The sequence below is a fragment of the Impatiens glandulifera genome, chromosome 1 (genome assembly GCF_907164915.1).
Source record: "Impatiens glandulifera chromosome 1, dImpGla2.1, whole genome shotgun sequence".
NCBI lineage: Eukaryota > Viridiplantae > Streptophyta > Magnoliopsida > Ericales > Balsaminaceae > Impatiens > Impatiens glandulifera.
The window spans coordinates 154056071-154071025 of record NC_061862.1 but is presented as its reverse complement, the minus strand read 5'-3'; the positions used below and the strand labels follow the sequence as shown (position 1 = coordinate 154071025).

Genomic DNA, 14955 nt, shown 5'->3' with positions numbered 1-14955 from the left:
TTACTTTGTTACTTCAACTTCTTTGCTAATCAAATTTGCAATTCTTTTTTTTTTACTAGATTAGATTTATAATCTGGACCATTTGATCCTTCTTTTGTTTTCTAATCATTGCCATATTTTTTAAAATCAAATAATAAATAATTTAATGGATATAAAAAATAAAATTTGATATGAAATTACTCTATTCATTTTCGTATCATTCATGATATATTCACAAATTGTATGGACCAAAATTCAAAATTTGCTAAAAAAATTAAGTGGAATACTAAAACGGTTTTTAGAACTGTTTCCAATTCAAATTCTATAAAAAAAAAAAAATAGATATTTTTAATAAATTATGTTTTGTGTTGAAATAAGGTTGATGAAATATATATATTTTTTTATTGAAAATATGACTCTAGCAACTATAATAAATTACATTTTATATCTCAATTTAATATATATATATATATAATTTTTTTTTCACAAAAAATTTAAAATAAATTTGTTAGTACCGGCTGAAAATGGCAGCTAAATTTTTTATTCAATTTATATGGAAATGTTTTCATTAAATATAAATATATATTTATTTATTTTAAACCTAAAAAGACTGTTTCCATTTTTATCGCACCTAGCCAAACAAACAGGCCCTAAAGAAGAGAAGAGAAGTTTTATTCTCCGTAGCCTCTTTCTTCCTTGTTGATAAATTTCATCTTCAACTCCACGCCGTCAAGAGTCAAAATATCTTCTCTCCATCGCCGCCGCCGCCGGAAAATCCGTTGCTCCGGTAAGACCGTCTTATCCTTTACAATCTCTCTTCCTGTTTCTTTTTAATCCTTTGATTTTTCCGGATCTATCTATATTTATAAATTGTGATTATGCGAACTATCGATTTGCTTTTTATCTTTTCCATAAGCAAAGATTTCGATCTTGTTCATCATCGATCTTCTATATAATAGATCTGATTTGTTTTTTTTTTCAAAGTAGTCTTTAACCTTTTCCTTCGACGAACGAACGAGATTAGGTCGTCTTCTTTTTGTCACAGACGTTCATTCTTCATTCATTAAGAAGTAGAGTTCTAAGATCTTCAGAGTTGTAAGGAATCAAAAGGATGAATTCCTTCAAAATTAAACACTAGGGTTTTTTTAGCAGGAAAATCAGACTTTCTATCTAGCAGGAAAAGATACTTCTGAAAGGCTGCCTTGTTTCCAGTTGAACATCTTGATTTAGCATTTCTTTTGCTTAAGGGATGGGGATGTATACCCTTTTCCCCCTTTTGTGGCCTCATGTAATTGGATCTTCGCAGGAACCCATGTTGTTTCTTCAATTCCCTTACTTTTTTGCATCCAAGTTTAAACTTCTTTTGTTATTTCTTGGCATAGTTGTTTTTAGTAGATGGATAATGGTATTGTTCTTCTATACCCAAATCTGAATCCTTGCTTGAATAGAGTTTTCAGAGGAAGAGTATATCACTATATCCCATGTTGCTTCTTCAATTCCATTACTTTTTTTGCATCCAAGTTTAAACATCTTTTGTTATTTCTTGGCATAGTGGATGGATAATGGTAAGGTTCTTCTATACTCAAATCTGAATAGTTGCTTGAATAGAATTTTTTAGATGAAGAGTATATTGGTGAAATTCAATCTGAATCCTTGATTGAACTCAATAATATAGGATGAAATCCAAATCCTGATTGCCAAATTCCCCCTTTTGTGGCCTCAAGTAATTGTATCTTCTTATCTAAAACTTAGAGTCCTGAGCAGTAATTCATGTTGTTTCTTCAATTCTCTTACTTTTTTGTATCCAAGTTTAAACATCTTTTACTATTTCTTGACATAGTTGTTTGTTAGTGGATAAATAATGGTAAGGTTCTTCTATACCCAAATCTGAATCCTTTCTTGAATAGAGTTTTTAGAGGAAGAGTATAGTGGTGAAATCCAATCTGAATCCTTGCTTGATTACAACCCGAAACGATTACTTTTCTAGGTTACTATAGGTTGAAAGTTTGTTGTCAAATAACTAGATATCTTAGTACTGATATTCCTAGTAAATGTAAAAAAATCATTATTGGATGATAGTTGCATGCTGATGAAGAAAGAAAGAATAATTTGTTTGGATTGGATTGTTGCAGGGCCCTTCGAAAAAATGTCTGGACCTAGGCTTGCTCATGCTACTTTGAAGGGACCGAGTGTTGTGAAGGAGTTAGTGATTGGATCTGTGCTAGGGTTGTTTTGTGGTGGCTTGTGGAAGATGCATCACTGGAATGAACAGAGGAAGACTAGAGCTTTCTACGATTTGCTAGAGAAGGGTGAAATCACAGTCATTGCCGCAGAGCAATGAATTTCTGGTTTTATAATAATTTTTCCATGAACAGTTTGTGATTTGATTGCAGTTGTAATCTCTGTTTCTGATCGAAAAACATATAACTTCTTGAATCCCGTTTGAACTTTGGGAAAGATTCTTAAGTTTAATGCTGAGAAAAGAATAAGCTTTTGTATGGAACAACAACCACCATATTCTTCTGCATATATTTTTGTTTTTGGCAAGTTTTCTCTTTTCTTTAGCTGAAAAGTGACTTAAATTTTACGAATGCAAGAACTTTTTACAAGTGTTCAAACATTGCTGTGGAATGACCATGTTTCTAGCTTTCTGAAGGAAGTTTTGTTTGGTCTGATCCAACAATTGTTGTAACTCCAGAGTTAATAAAGAAAGATGGTGCAGGGCCGAGTATTCGGCTGCCCTAGGGCAGAATAATGTGAAAAATTATTATTTATTATTTAGTTTTTAAATTTGAACTTATAACCAAATAAAAATTCTTGTTTTTAACCAAATAAAAATTCTTATTTTTCATCCTAAATCATTATTATAATTCTCCTTCGACAATTTCCACCTAATAGTATTACTGGGTTGCCTGTCCGAAGATTCAATCATTTATGTATAATCATTTGTGTAATTTTGACCTATGAAAATCTATGAATTCACATTTGAATCATTCATTTTTTCTTATAACCTTCGTGTTACCTTTCTTGCTAATTTGAGATTATGTTGTAGATGTAATTTAAAATGATTCCCTCAATATTGTCCAAAGTAAAAAAATTATATTTTCCATGAATTTTTTGTTTTCATAGCTGCCTCCAACAAGGAATTCCTTTGATGTAGGAGTTTTTAAGGTAAAAGTCATGTTTTTTAGAAGAAGAAAAAACTTAGTTTTATGTGTCTTTCTTTTAAAAAAAACTTGATTTTTTTAGTTCTTTATATAAGTATCAATTTTTACTTATTAACAAATTATAAAGATGTTAAAACAGTTTTATTTTGATTAACAAATTGAACAATTTAATAGTTTAAAGTAATGAATATTGTTAGAAGATCAATCACTAATTGAAGAAAGTGAATCAAAATAGTATTTATTATTATTATTTTTTTTAGTAAGAATCAAATTTAATATCTTTCTTAAGTAAGCTCCAATTTTAATGTGTCATTTCTCTTCACTAATCTATTCAGATTTCAGAAGTTTTGTTGAAACTAATGTTTTATGAAGAGGCTAATTTTGTTTTATATAATTTTCATAAAAAAAAATTAATTCAAATAAGAAATTACATATAAAAAAAACTAATTTGTCAATAATACAAAATAACATCTATAAAATAAAAAATTAAATGATAATTAGATGTTAAATAGAATAATAAATTTATAAAAATCAAAATTTCAAATGAAGAGATTTAATAATTTTTTAGCTTTTTTTAAGTTACTAATAATACGAACTTGATTAAGTAAATAGAGTAAGTCGAAAGAAAAATTACGACAATAAATTCCAAATGAAATATTAGTTCAGTAATTATTTATTGAAAATAAAAACACAAAATTAAGCAATTTCATCTCCATTTCTACTTAAAAAAGTAAAATAAATAGAAACATATTCTTGAAAATAATCAAGATAATTAGCTAATATAAATAACATATCACAAATTGAAAGTATTACAAAATTTTTGAACTCACTAAACATGACTTACAACAACTCAAATATAACTAAAATATGAGTCATGTAATTCGATGCTAAGGAAATCATGGGTAAAAAAACAAAAATTCAAATAGTATTATTGTTTAATGATTAATGTTGACTGAATAATAAATATATGTATATATTTTTTTCTGTGTTGATTATTGATGAAAGCAAATATACCATAAAATATTTTCTCATGCAATAATATGAGTTTATGTGGAAGAATATGAGTGGGCCATCAAGGATAACAAACATATGCTCAAGATCCAACCACATACTCATAACTCAATTTAATATCTATTCCTAACAAAATTAAAATAAAATCTACAAACATTTTTTCTTAATCACTCACTTCATTCTATTACAACTTCTCTCTTCAAAAAAATGGCAACTCTTTCTAGCACCACTCTCGTAAACCAAACACCAAGGTTCCCATTCAAGGCATCGGCATCACCAAATCTCATTAAGGTTCAATCTTTGAACCGCCCATGGCGACAGTTAATATCTGGATTCAGTCCAATCCGTATAGGCGTCGATCGTAGCCTAGTGGTTGCAGCAGCAGCACCGGATAGCCTGTCGGAGAAGGTGGCGAAGAGTGTTCAGGATGCAGAGGGCCTCTGCTCCGACAAACCCGAGAGCGGCGAATGCGTTGCAGCGTGGGATGAGGTGGAGGAGCTGAGCGCGGCGGCGAGCCATGCAAGGGACAAGAAGAAGACAACTACGCCTTTAGACGAGTTTTGTAAAGATAACCCAAATGATGAAGAGTGTCGCACTTATGAAGATTAGTAAATTATTCTCTTATAGTTATATATACAACACTTGTTTACCATAATCTTATTGTTATTATTATTATTGATTATGGAATTGAATAAACTCTTTATGTTTTGATTAAGAAATGTGTCAATTATTATAACTGGTTGTTAGAAAAGAAAAAAAAGTGCTTATGGTGGGTAGAGTAGGGTAGCCTACTTTGATCAACTTCAATACATACTAATGATTATCTCAAATTATTGAAGAACCATTTTCAGATATTTCAAAAACATTCTATCCTTATCAAGAGCAAATGCTATGTTATCACACAATAAACAAGAATATTGTTAGATGTAAAGAAATAGACTGCAAAATCTTCGAGCAAATCACTTGACCATCACAATAAATGCTTAAAAGTATCCAAGAAAGTATTTATAATATATTATCTTCACTCTTATAAAGATTTATTGTCGCGATTTCATTCGTAGTATTAGTCTCCATAGTTAGGACTTTAGAAGTGACTTAAAAGGGTTAGGACTCTAGAAGTGACAATGCGGATATTTGTACTTGCAGTATTCAAAAGGTGCTCCACGTGGGTAACCATGAATGTATCTATAATAGCGGTGACAATTCAGTTTGAGTTCGGGTTGGCAGGTTAGTGGGTAGAGTGATATTACATAAACTTGGTCCGTTAAGTAATTGAGATTAAAATCTCTAACATCAACCTAACATGTTTATTTGTAGTTGACTCAAACCCGACTCAATTGCCCGAGTTATCTAACTCAACTCGAACCCAACCGATTTAATCTGACATAATTGATATCACATCTCTATTTCAAATTAAAATGTTATCAACACAAAACAAAATTAAAGTTAAATTACGAAATCCATATAAAAAAAATGATTGAACGAGTAGGAAATGACAAACATAACTTTACAAAAGAAAATTATAAACAGGTGACATGTCTACTTTTGATCATTTAAAATCAGCCCAATTTTGATCTTTTTATTAATCAGGTTAAACAAATCGACCTAAATTCGATCCGAATATAAAAATTCATGACCCTAACCTCATTTTTTCGTGTTCGGTGCGGATCGTATTTTCGTGTTTGGTCAAAGGTTGCCGCCATATTCTATTATTTTTACTCTTATTATAAAGACTCTTCGTTAGGATCTCATTAGTCCCACACTTTGTTCCGATGAGAAATATAGTCTACAAATACCTTGAGTAAACCAATGGATCACCACAGCCCAAACTCAAAAGATATTTTATAGTCTATTAACATTAATCTTATAACGAGTCTATATCTACTATGATTTTCCATCGTTAAACATCACAATTTCAATATCGGGTATTAGATGTATCAAATAAAAAAGACCCAACAAAATACATAAGATTTGCAATAAAAAAATGTCTTATTCATTGAAACAAACAGATTTCAATCCACAATTATTGAACAAACAATGTAAAGATGATGAATAAATAATCAATCAAACAAACAACAATACCATATCCTTTCAAATAAGATAAAACATATCAACCAGAAGATTCAACACTTGAACATGCCTGTATTAGCTACTCCATTTGAACAAGGAAGCTGCCATGGCTCCACCAAAGTTTGAGGCATTTCAGGAATCTCAATTTCATAACCATTAACAAAACCAATCATCTTCAAAAACGAATTAAGAGATTGCAACCTTTCAGTCAATTCATCATACTGTGCCTTCAATACCTTATTCTCAGATTCCATTTCAAAGTAATTTCCTGCAACCAAATCAATCTGTTCCTTCAACACAACCTTCTCCGATTCCATCTTTGTTATTTCAATCTGAAGCGTATCCATTTGCTGCTGTTTCTTCATCCGAGACTTTCTAGCTGAATTCCTGTTCGATATCCTCCTCCTCTTCTTCCTCTCCTCAATTCCCTCTTTTGGGTTCATTTCTCAGTTTTCAAATAAATCAATTTGGTTTCTTGGGCTAGAGATCTCGTCGTTAAAGGAAGTAAAATCAGGGTAATTAACAAGTAACAACAATGAAGAAGAAGAATGAATAAATCGAGATGAAATGACTTATTCATCAAACTGATAGAACCAGTAAAGAAAAACAACAGAGAATGAATGGAGGATCATGATCCGACGCATGAGAATAGCGTAGCTCATTCAATAAAGTTAACCATCAGGAATAAAAACAAACCCAATCACAATCGTCTTCTTCAATCTGCAAAGAAGAGATCAAACAATGGCGAACATCATAATCCGATCCAAAGGGTAGAGAGAGAGAGAGAAAAGGGGAGAGAGAAAACGAACCAGAGATTTGGAAAACCTGAACCAACAATGGATACTTGAACAATGAAGGAAAGAAAGCAATGGTAGAAAGTGGTTTATATAGGAAAAGAGAAATCATTATTTAAAAATGTAATTATGATCATGTCTAATTTTGTATTATTTATTTATTTATTTATTTATTATAATTATTGTTATAATTATAATTACTTTTGAAAAAATAATAAAGTAAAAAATATATATTTAATATGAAAAATCTTAAAGTGAATCAAAACAGATCAAAGTCAAATAAATTAAAAAAAAATTTGTTGGGTTTCTAAAATTGGATAATAAAAATTACTCCAATAATTATTTTTTTATATTTCATTTTAAATATTTTGACTTTTTTTTAAATGCTGTTATTTTTAATTATTGTTCATCTCTATCTCAAAAGCTTTTTATAAAAAGTTATCTATTGATATTGAAATAAAATCTATTGAAGATTATCTTCCAAATCTGCTAATATAAAATTTAGAATATGACAACTGTTTTTTTTTTAACAATTTAATTATTTCATTGTTCATGTTTTTTCCTATTCTGTTTATAAAATTTTAATAAATACTTTTTTTTAAATGAAATGATAAATATTTTGAATAACGCGTACAACTGTAACTCCTTAATTAATTAGCATATGATTTATGCCAGTTCAGATCTTCTGCTACCGATTGCCGTGTTCCCCTGTGGCGGACCAATCATATTGCAGCATTATTAATTTAATAATAAATCAATCTGGGCAGGAGACGGAGGGAGGGAGAATCCGGAATCCGGGTTTAGGCCCGGGTTCACACTAGACGCCGTTAACGGAAGCGCCCGTTAACGCCAGGAAATAATATAATATTCAGATGATAAACAGATAAGATATCTTCGCTCTGATCTACACGCCCGTTGCCATGACCCTCATGTAAACCCCGCATACCCACCCATGAGAAGAACGCCTGCCGTTCATGAAAATACACTTACACGTCCATGTAAAGACCGAATTGACAGTCATAATATTTACGTTTATTAAATATTAATTTAATTTATTAAATAACACAGGCAGCGATATAATATTCGCTTCAAGTAATTCAATCTTTTATTTTCTAGGAATTTTTATTTACTTTTTTTATTTAATTTTTTTTTGCCTCGAGACTCTCTGGAGCGAAGATATATTTGCTTCAATTAATTTTAATAAAAACCTCATGTAAAACCCCCCTACCCACCCATGTAAAGACCGCTTGCCTACCATGTAAAGACACTTACCCGTTTATGTGAAGACCAAAATGACATGGATTTTATATTTCCGTTTATTAAATATAAATTCAATTAATTGAAGATGACATGCAGCAACCGAACAAATCTTCGCCTCAATTACCGGCTAGTTTTTTTTTCCTATTTTTTTTTATTTCATTTTTTTTGGCTGGAGACCTTCATGAGCGAAGATATATTTGCTTCAATTAATTTTAATAAAAACCTCATGTAAAACCCCCCTACCCACCCATGTAAAGACCGCTTGCCTACCATGTAAAGACACTTACCCGTTTATGTGAAGACCAAAATGACATGGATTTTATATTTCCGTTTATTAAATATTAATTCAATTAATTGAAGATGACATGCAGCAACCGAACAAATCTTCGCCTCAATTACCGGCTAGTTTTTTTTTCCTATTTTTTTTTATTTCATTTTTTTTGGCTGGAGACCTTCATGAGCGAAGATATATTTGCTTCAATTAATTTTAATAAAAACCTCATGTAAAACCCCCCTACCCACCCATGTAAAGACCGCTTGCCTACCATGTAAAGACACTTAACGGTTTATGTGAAGACCAAAATGACATGGATTTTATATTTCCGTTTATTAAATATTAATTCAATTAATTGAAGATGACATGCAGCAACCGAACAAATCTTCGCCTCAATTACCGGCTAGTTTTTTTTTCATATTTTTTTTTTATTTCATTTTTTTGCCTCGAGACTCTCTGGAGCGAAGATATATTTGCTTCAATTAATTTTAATAAAAACCTCATGTAAAACCCCCCTACCCACCCATGTAAAGACCGCTTGCCTACCATGTAAAGACACTTACCCGTTTATGTGAAGACCAAAATGACATGGATTTTATATTTCCGTTTATTAAATATTAATTCAATTAATTGAAGATGACATGCAGCAACCGAACAAATCTTCGCCTCAATTACCGGCTAGATTTTTTTTCATAATTTTTTTTTATTTCATTTTTTTTGGCTGGAGACCTTCATGAGCGAAGATATATTTGCTTCAATTAATTCATTACTTTTTTTATTTATTTAAATTTTTTCGCTGGAAAAGAACATTTGTTCGCCTAGACCATGTTCCATGTAAAATGGATTGAATAGTCGCTTCTCGAGAGAACACTTATTCGCCCCTGGTCCCTGTGTCATGTTACATGGAATGAATAGTCGCTTTTCGAAAGAAGACATGTTCGCCCCGGTTACATGAATATATATACCCCCTAATATGATTATTTTATTATCATTTCCGCCCGATTCATCTCTCTCTCTTCCTGCCTCCTTTTCACGGCGATTCGTAACCGGCTCCCCGTCGACCGAACCTGAATCCACATCTTCACGACTCCACAATGGTACGTATTCCTGACTAGTAACTTTTAATATTTAGGATTATGGAACTACTACACTAGATTCTGTTATGTGATATTGTTGTCTCTTTAATCTTTAGGAAACCCTACTCTCAAAATGTCACCTTGACTGTAAATCAATGTTATTTAGGAAAACTTACCTAGTGTTGTGTTTTGTGATATTATTTCCCTGAAACCCTAGTACATACTCACAAAGACCGTTTTTTTTTTTCATGCACGTGCAGGCAACTGCCTCAGCATCCGTCCAAAACTTTGGCAAAGACTGGATTTTATGCCCAAATCAATTAACAAGTGAAGAGATAGTACTCTTCGTTACATTTCTCCCTTTTTTTTCTATATTGTTTAAGTTTTCATCCTGTTTAACTGAAATATTTATGATTGTTCTTAAACAGCAATTGATGCAACAATATGCTAACACATGTGGTGCCACGGTGTCAATGAGGTGGCGAGACGATGTTACCCACGTCATAGCATCCACCGATTCTAATGGTGGATGCGGTCGCACTATCAAAGTATTGAAGGGCATATTGAACGGGAGTTGGGTCCTTACCATTGATTGTGAGACTCTGTTATTCTTAACCCTTTACTGTTAACTCAATATTCATTTTCACATATATGAAACTAAAAACACCTATTGCTTTTATACAGGGATAAAATCATCAATCAGATTTAACTGTTACGTGGACGAGGAACCATACGAGGTGCAGCGAGATAATCATGGGACTGTGGGCGGTCCAAGAGCTGGCAGAATGCGGTATTTGAACAATGTAAGTTTTGTCTTATTCCTACTCCTCCATATGATATTCAATTGTCCATGATTACTAATAATGTACTGTATTTTCTTTCAGCTGCCCAAACTCTTCGACAGTTACACCTTCATATTTGCAGGGGAATTCATCCCGGCTTACAAACTTGATCTTATGGGGTTTGTAATTGCTGGAGGAGGTACAACTAAAGAAATGGAGAATCCATTTGTCGAGCCCGAGGACGACAAAACTATAGTTGTATACGACAAGTCTCGGCACGATGTTAATGAACTTGTTTGGGTATTTGAGGTAGAGAATCTTCTGAAGACATATTTGGATGTGTTTGGTGTTCCTCACACAAGCTTGCTAGAATCCATTGCTGCTTGTGATTTGCAGCCTTTGTTTTTGTAATAGACATGTGTTGGTTTAATTTGTTACTTAATATTTGAATATTTTGCATTCTTGAAAATTCAATGTCATATTTGATTTCAGAATTATGTTTTTTGTTCTTCGAATTGTTTTTTTTTTAAACATCAGCCTTATATTTAACTAAATCTTGAAACATGAAGAAATACTGTATAACTTGAAGTATAAATTTGATAAATAATTAATATTTTTTAAAACTACTGTCAAAATAATATTTGTAAAACAATTGTCAAAATAATAATGTGAAGAAATCTTCGCTTACTGATTGATTGATTGATTTATTAATTTAATTTCATAATAATTTTTGTCATTTAATTATTAAAATGAAATAATTTTTTTAACAAGTCACCTCACCGCCACCTAACACCTGCCACCTTTTCATTAAATGCTGCATGCAGCAAGCCATGCTGCTAAGCTAGACAACTTTGTACTCTTCTCTCTCTCTACTGTACGACCATTTCTTCGCCGGAGTTATACTACATTGTCTACCATCGACCTCTCCTTCGCCGGAGACTTCATTATAATATCAATCCATCTTCCTAAATTATAAAATGGTATGTTTTTGAATGTCATCTATACCTCCTTTACTTTTCTTCCCAACCTTTTCTATGTTTTTTGAATACTCGACATGAAATGTTCTGTTCTTTTTGATTATCAGGAAGGAATACGTATCAGCGAGAATGATATGGACGAGAATGATATTATTGATTTAAGGTAACATTGTTTAAGTTCTCCAATTTTTGTAGTGCACATGTAAGCGAAGATCTCTTCACTACTATATTATGAGATAATATCTTATGAAGCGAAACTATATTCGCCTAATATTACAATCTTCATACTGTTGAAGTGAAGCTTTCTTCGCTTATATTGTTTTCATTTTCCAATAATCTACAAACCTTTATTTTCCACTTGTTCAAACTGAACAGCGAATCTGCTACTTGTCGTCGTCAATTGAATTTCGATGGAAACGGCCAACCTTTGGAGGACATCGAATCCAACTTAATTCCACTTTTAGGTAGAGAATTTGAAAGTGAAGAAGAAGGCTACGTATTCTACTTAGCATACGCTAAACTAATAGGATTTGGTATAAGGCGCAGTTCAAAACATGTAGACAAGGAGGGTAAAATACTGGATAGAGTTTTTTGTTGTAGTGCACAGGGTGAACGGGGAAAGGACAAACGTGATGTCTATGTGAAACGTAGACGTTCTGTGACTCAGTTCTGTTGTGAAGCGAAATTGAGGATAAAGCGTGCAGACAATGGAAAGTTCCAAGTGGTAAATTTTATTAGTGATCATAGTCATCCTCTTGCAAGTCCAAAGAAAACTCACCTGTATAGATGCCATAGGAATATTTCTGCAGTTGCAGGCTTACATATCGAGATGGCCACTAACGTGGGAATTCCTCCTAAGTCTTCACATGCTCTAATGTCTAAACAAATCGGTAGAAGGGAGAATCTAGGTTTTCTTCCTGAGGATTACAAAAATTACCTGCGCACGAAAAGAACCAGAGAGTGTAATTTTGGGGAAACAGGGGGTGTATTAGAGTATTTGCAGAACAAACAATCCAATGATCCTGGTTTTTATAATGCTTTTCAACTTGATGCCGACGATTTGATAACGAATATTTTTTGGTGTGATTCCAACATGCGGTCCGATTATTCATACTTCGGAGACGTGGTCAGTTTTGACACCACATACAAGAAGAATAATGAAGGTCGTCCAGTTGCGCTTTTTGTAGGTGTCAATCATCACAAACAATCAATTCTTTTTGGAGCAGCTCTATTATACGATGAAACTGCGATGACTTTTGATTGGTTGTTTGAGACTTTCACCAAAGCTATGCATGGGAAAAAACCAAAAACCATTCTTACAGATCAAGACGCGGCCATGGCTAAGGCCTTGGCGTCTCAATGGCCCGAAACAAATCATCGTCTCTGTATTTGGCACATATTTCAAAATGCAGCCATACATCTTAGCTCGGTGTTCCATAATTTCAGAGATTTTTCTAAGGATTTTTCTTCGTGTATATATGATTTTGAAGAAGAGATAGAGTTTGTTGAAGCTTGGAATCAAATGTTGACAAACTACGGGCTTGAAAACAACGATTGGTTGAAACGCATGTTTAGCATCAGGCGAAAGTGGGCATTAGTGTATGGACGACAAATGTTTTGTGCTGATATGACGACAACACAGAGAAGTGAGAGTATGAACAGTATGTTGAAAAGGTACTGCTCCTACAAACACAAGTTTTTAGAATTTTTCAAACACTTTGAAAGACTACTCGATGAAAGAAGATATGATGTGTTGAAGGCTGATTTCAAATCAATTACCAGCCAACCAAGTCTTAACTATCCAGTTTTGATCTTAAAGGATGCCTGCAAAGTTTACACCCCAGAGGTCTTTAAGTGCTTTGAACAACAATGGTTTATGTCGCATGATTGTGGTGTTGAAATGTTAGAGGATGTCGACACACACAGAAAATACAAGGTAACACCCCACACTAGGAGATGCTCTCATACAGTTACAGTTCATAAGAATGACGATAAGAATATCGAGTGTAGCTGCTGTAAATTTGAATTTGGAGGGATTTTGTGTGCTCACATCCTAAAGATTTTCGCAACGATTGACGTGTTGAAGATTCCTCCGGCGTTGATATTGAAGAGGTGGACAAGAACAGCCAAAGATGGAATATTTGGAACTGATCCAATCGTGGACAGTACTAATGTTGATCCGAGTGAGCTTCATAACATAAGATACAGAGATTTGTGTGGGTTGTCCATGCATTTATTTAACAAGGCAGCCGAAAGAGATGACACTTACAATCATGTCAAAGAAATCATGCTGAGCCAGTGCACGTTTGTGGATAAAAAATTGCAGGAGAGTATAAATATGCAAACTCCACCAACCGGTTTATCACGTTCTGCCGAGGGTGCCCCTGTTCAAGCAAAAGGAATGAAAACTAAGAAGCCAACAAAGTCGGGTAAGAGAAGGAAAGGTGGACTGGAGAAGAACTCAAGAAAACGAAAATCAACAAGAATAACTAGTGAATCACATATTCCGGTATGAAATTGCTGACTTACCCTTCTTTACTAATAATTGTGTTATTAATATTCATATAATAACATACTTTTAAATAAATTTGATATTCCTTTCCAGCCATCAAGTGCAATGCCAACGACAACTCCTCAGTTCTCAACTCCTCAACAATGGGACGAAAGTTTCAGCATGGACGCCAATACTCCGTTCACTGTTCTTTTGTCATCTCAACTATCGAATTCCAGTTTCATGTGAAATCTGATATGTATATAGTATTGTATGTACGTTGGATTTGAAACAAAGAATAAGGTCGAATGTATGCATGCGAAGTTTTATGAAATACCAAATGAATGACCACACTAATTCATTTCTAAAAAATTACAAACACCTAAATCAATCGAATATTTATTCGCCCCAAGTCAACTAATATTAAGTATCCTTTTAGTTGCAAATTGAGAAAATGAAACATAATACTGAGGCGAATATGTGTTCGCTTGAACCTCACCATGTATCTCGGTCGAATATTTATTCTCCTCATATTTGTCTGATGAAATTGATCTTTATGTTGAAACTGGTATTTACATGTCGGGGTAAGTGCAGTGACATGACAAGTCATCCCGCTTCTCATGGATGAGATGGTGGCTTTACATTATCAATAATTTGAGGCGAATATGTATTCGCTTGATCGAAAATATGTCTTATAGGCGAATATTTATTCTCTTCATATTTCTTTCATGAAATTCGAGGCTTCACATATATATTTTATGAAGAGAAGGTCTTTGAAGCGAATATTTATGCGGCTCATGTTTATTTCACTTAATTTATTCATTTAACACATAATTGAACAAGTATTTGAAAATCAAATTTCATAAAAAACACACTTCATGTATACACGTTCATTAGTGTGAGGATGTGAAGTAACAATTTTTGAGAATTGAAATTACACAACATATTCTTTATTGTAACAATAAATCATTACAATTATAGGAATAGTTTAATTACCCCATCTGTCTATGAGTACATTATTGTACTCATGTGAACTAAAATTCTTTGTAAAATTTAATTCCACAATATGTATAC

At 32.8% G+C, this 14955-nt stretch overlaps 3 protein-coding genes across 3 annotated transcripts; 2 read left to right on the top strand and 1 right to left on the bottom strand.

Annotated features, from left to right (window-relative positions):
- Positions 1 to 616: 616 nt before the first annotated feature.
- LOC124916459 (probable cytochrome c oxidase subunit 5C-1) lies at positions 617 to 2530 on the top strand. The gene is made up of 2 exons (XM_047457175.1): positions 617 to 766; positions 2112 to 2530. Exon 2 carries the CDS (start codon positions 2126 to 2128, stop codon positions 2318 to 2320), a length of 195 nt encoding a protein of 64 aa, XP_047313131.1. The 5' UTR covers positions 617 to 766; positions 2112 to 2125; the 3' UTR covers positions 2321 to 2530.
- Positions 2531 to 4309: 1779 nt separating this feature from the next.
- LOC124916451 (calvin cycle protein CP12-1, chloroplastic-like) lies at positions 4310 to 4870 on the top strand. Its single transcript, XM_047457169.1, has one exon. The coding sequence runs from the start codon at positions 4365 to 4367 to the stop codon at positions 4764 to 4766; it is 402 nt and encodes a 133-aa protein (XP_047313125.1). The 5' UTR covers positions 4310 to 4364; the 3' UTR covers positions 4767 to 4870.
- A 1257-nt stretch (positions 4871 to 6127) lies between these two features.
- On the bottom strand, positions 6128 to 7075 carry LOC124916440 (bZIP transcription factor 53-like). Its single transcript, XM_047457158.1, has 2 exons — positions 7037 to 7075; positions 6128 to 6947 (listed from the first exon to the last, which is right to left on the bottom strand). Exon 2 carries the CDS (start codon positions 6668 to 6670, stop codon positions 6281 to 6283), a length of 390 nt encoding a protein of 129 aa, XP_047313114.1. The 5' UTR covers positions 6671 to 6947; positions 7037 to 7075; the 3' UTR covers positions 6128 to 6280.
- Positions 7076 to 14955: the final 7880 nt, after the last annotated feature.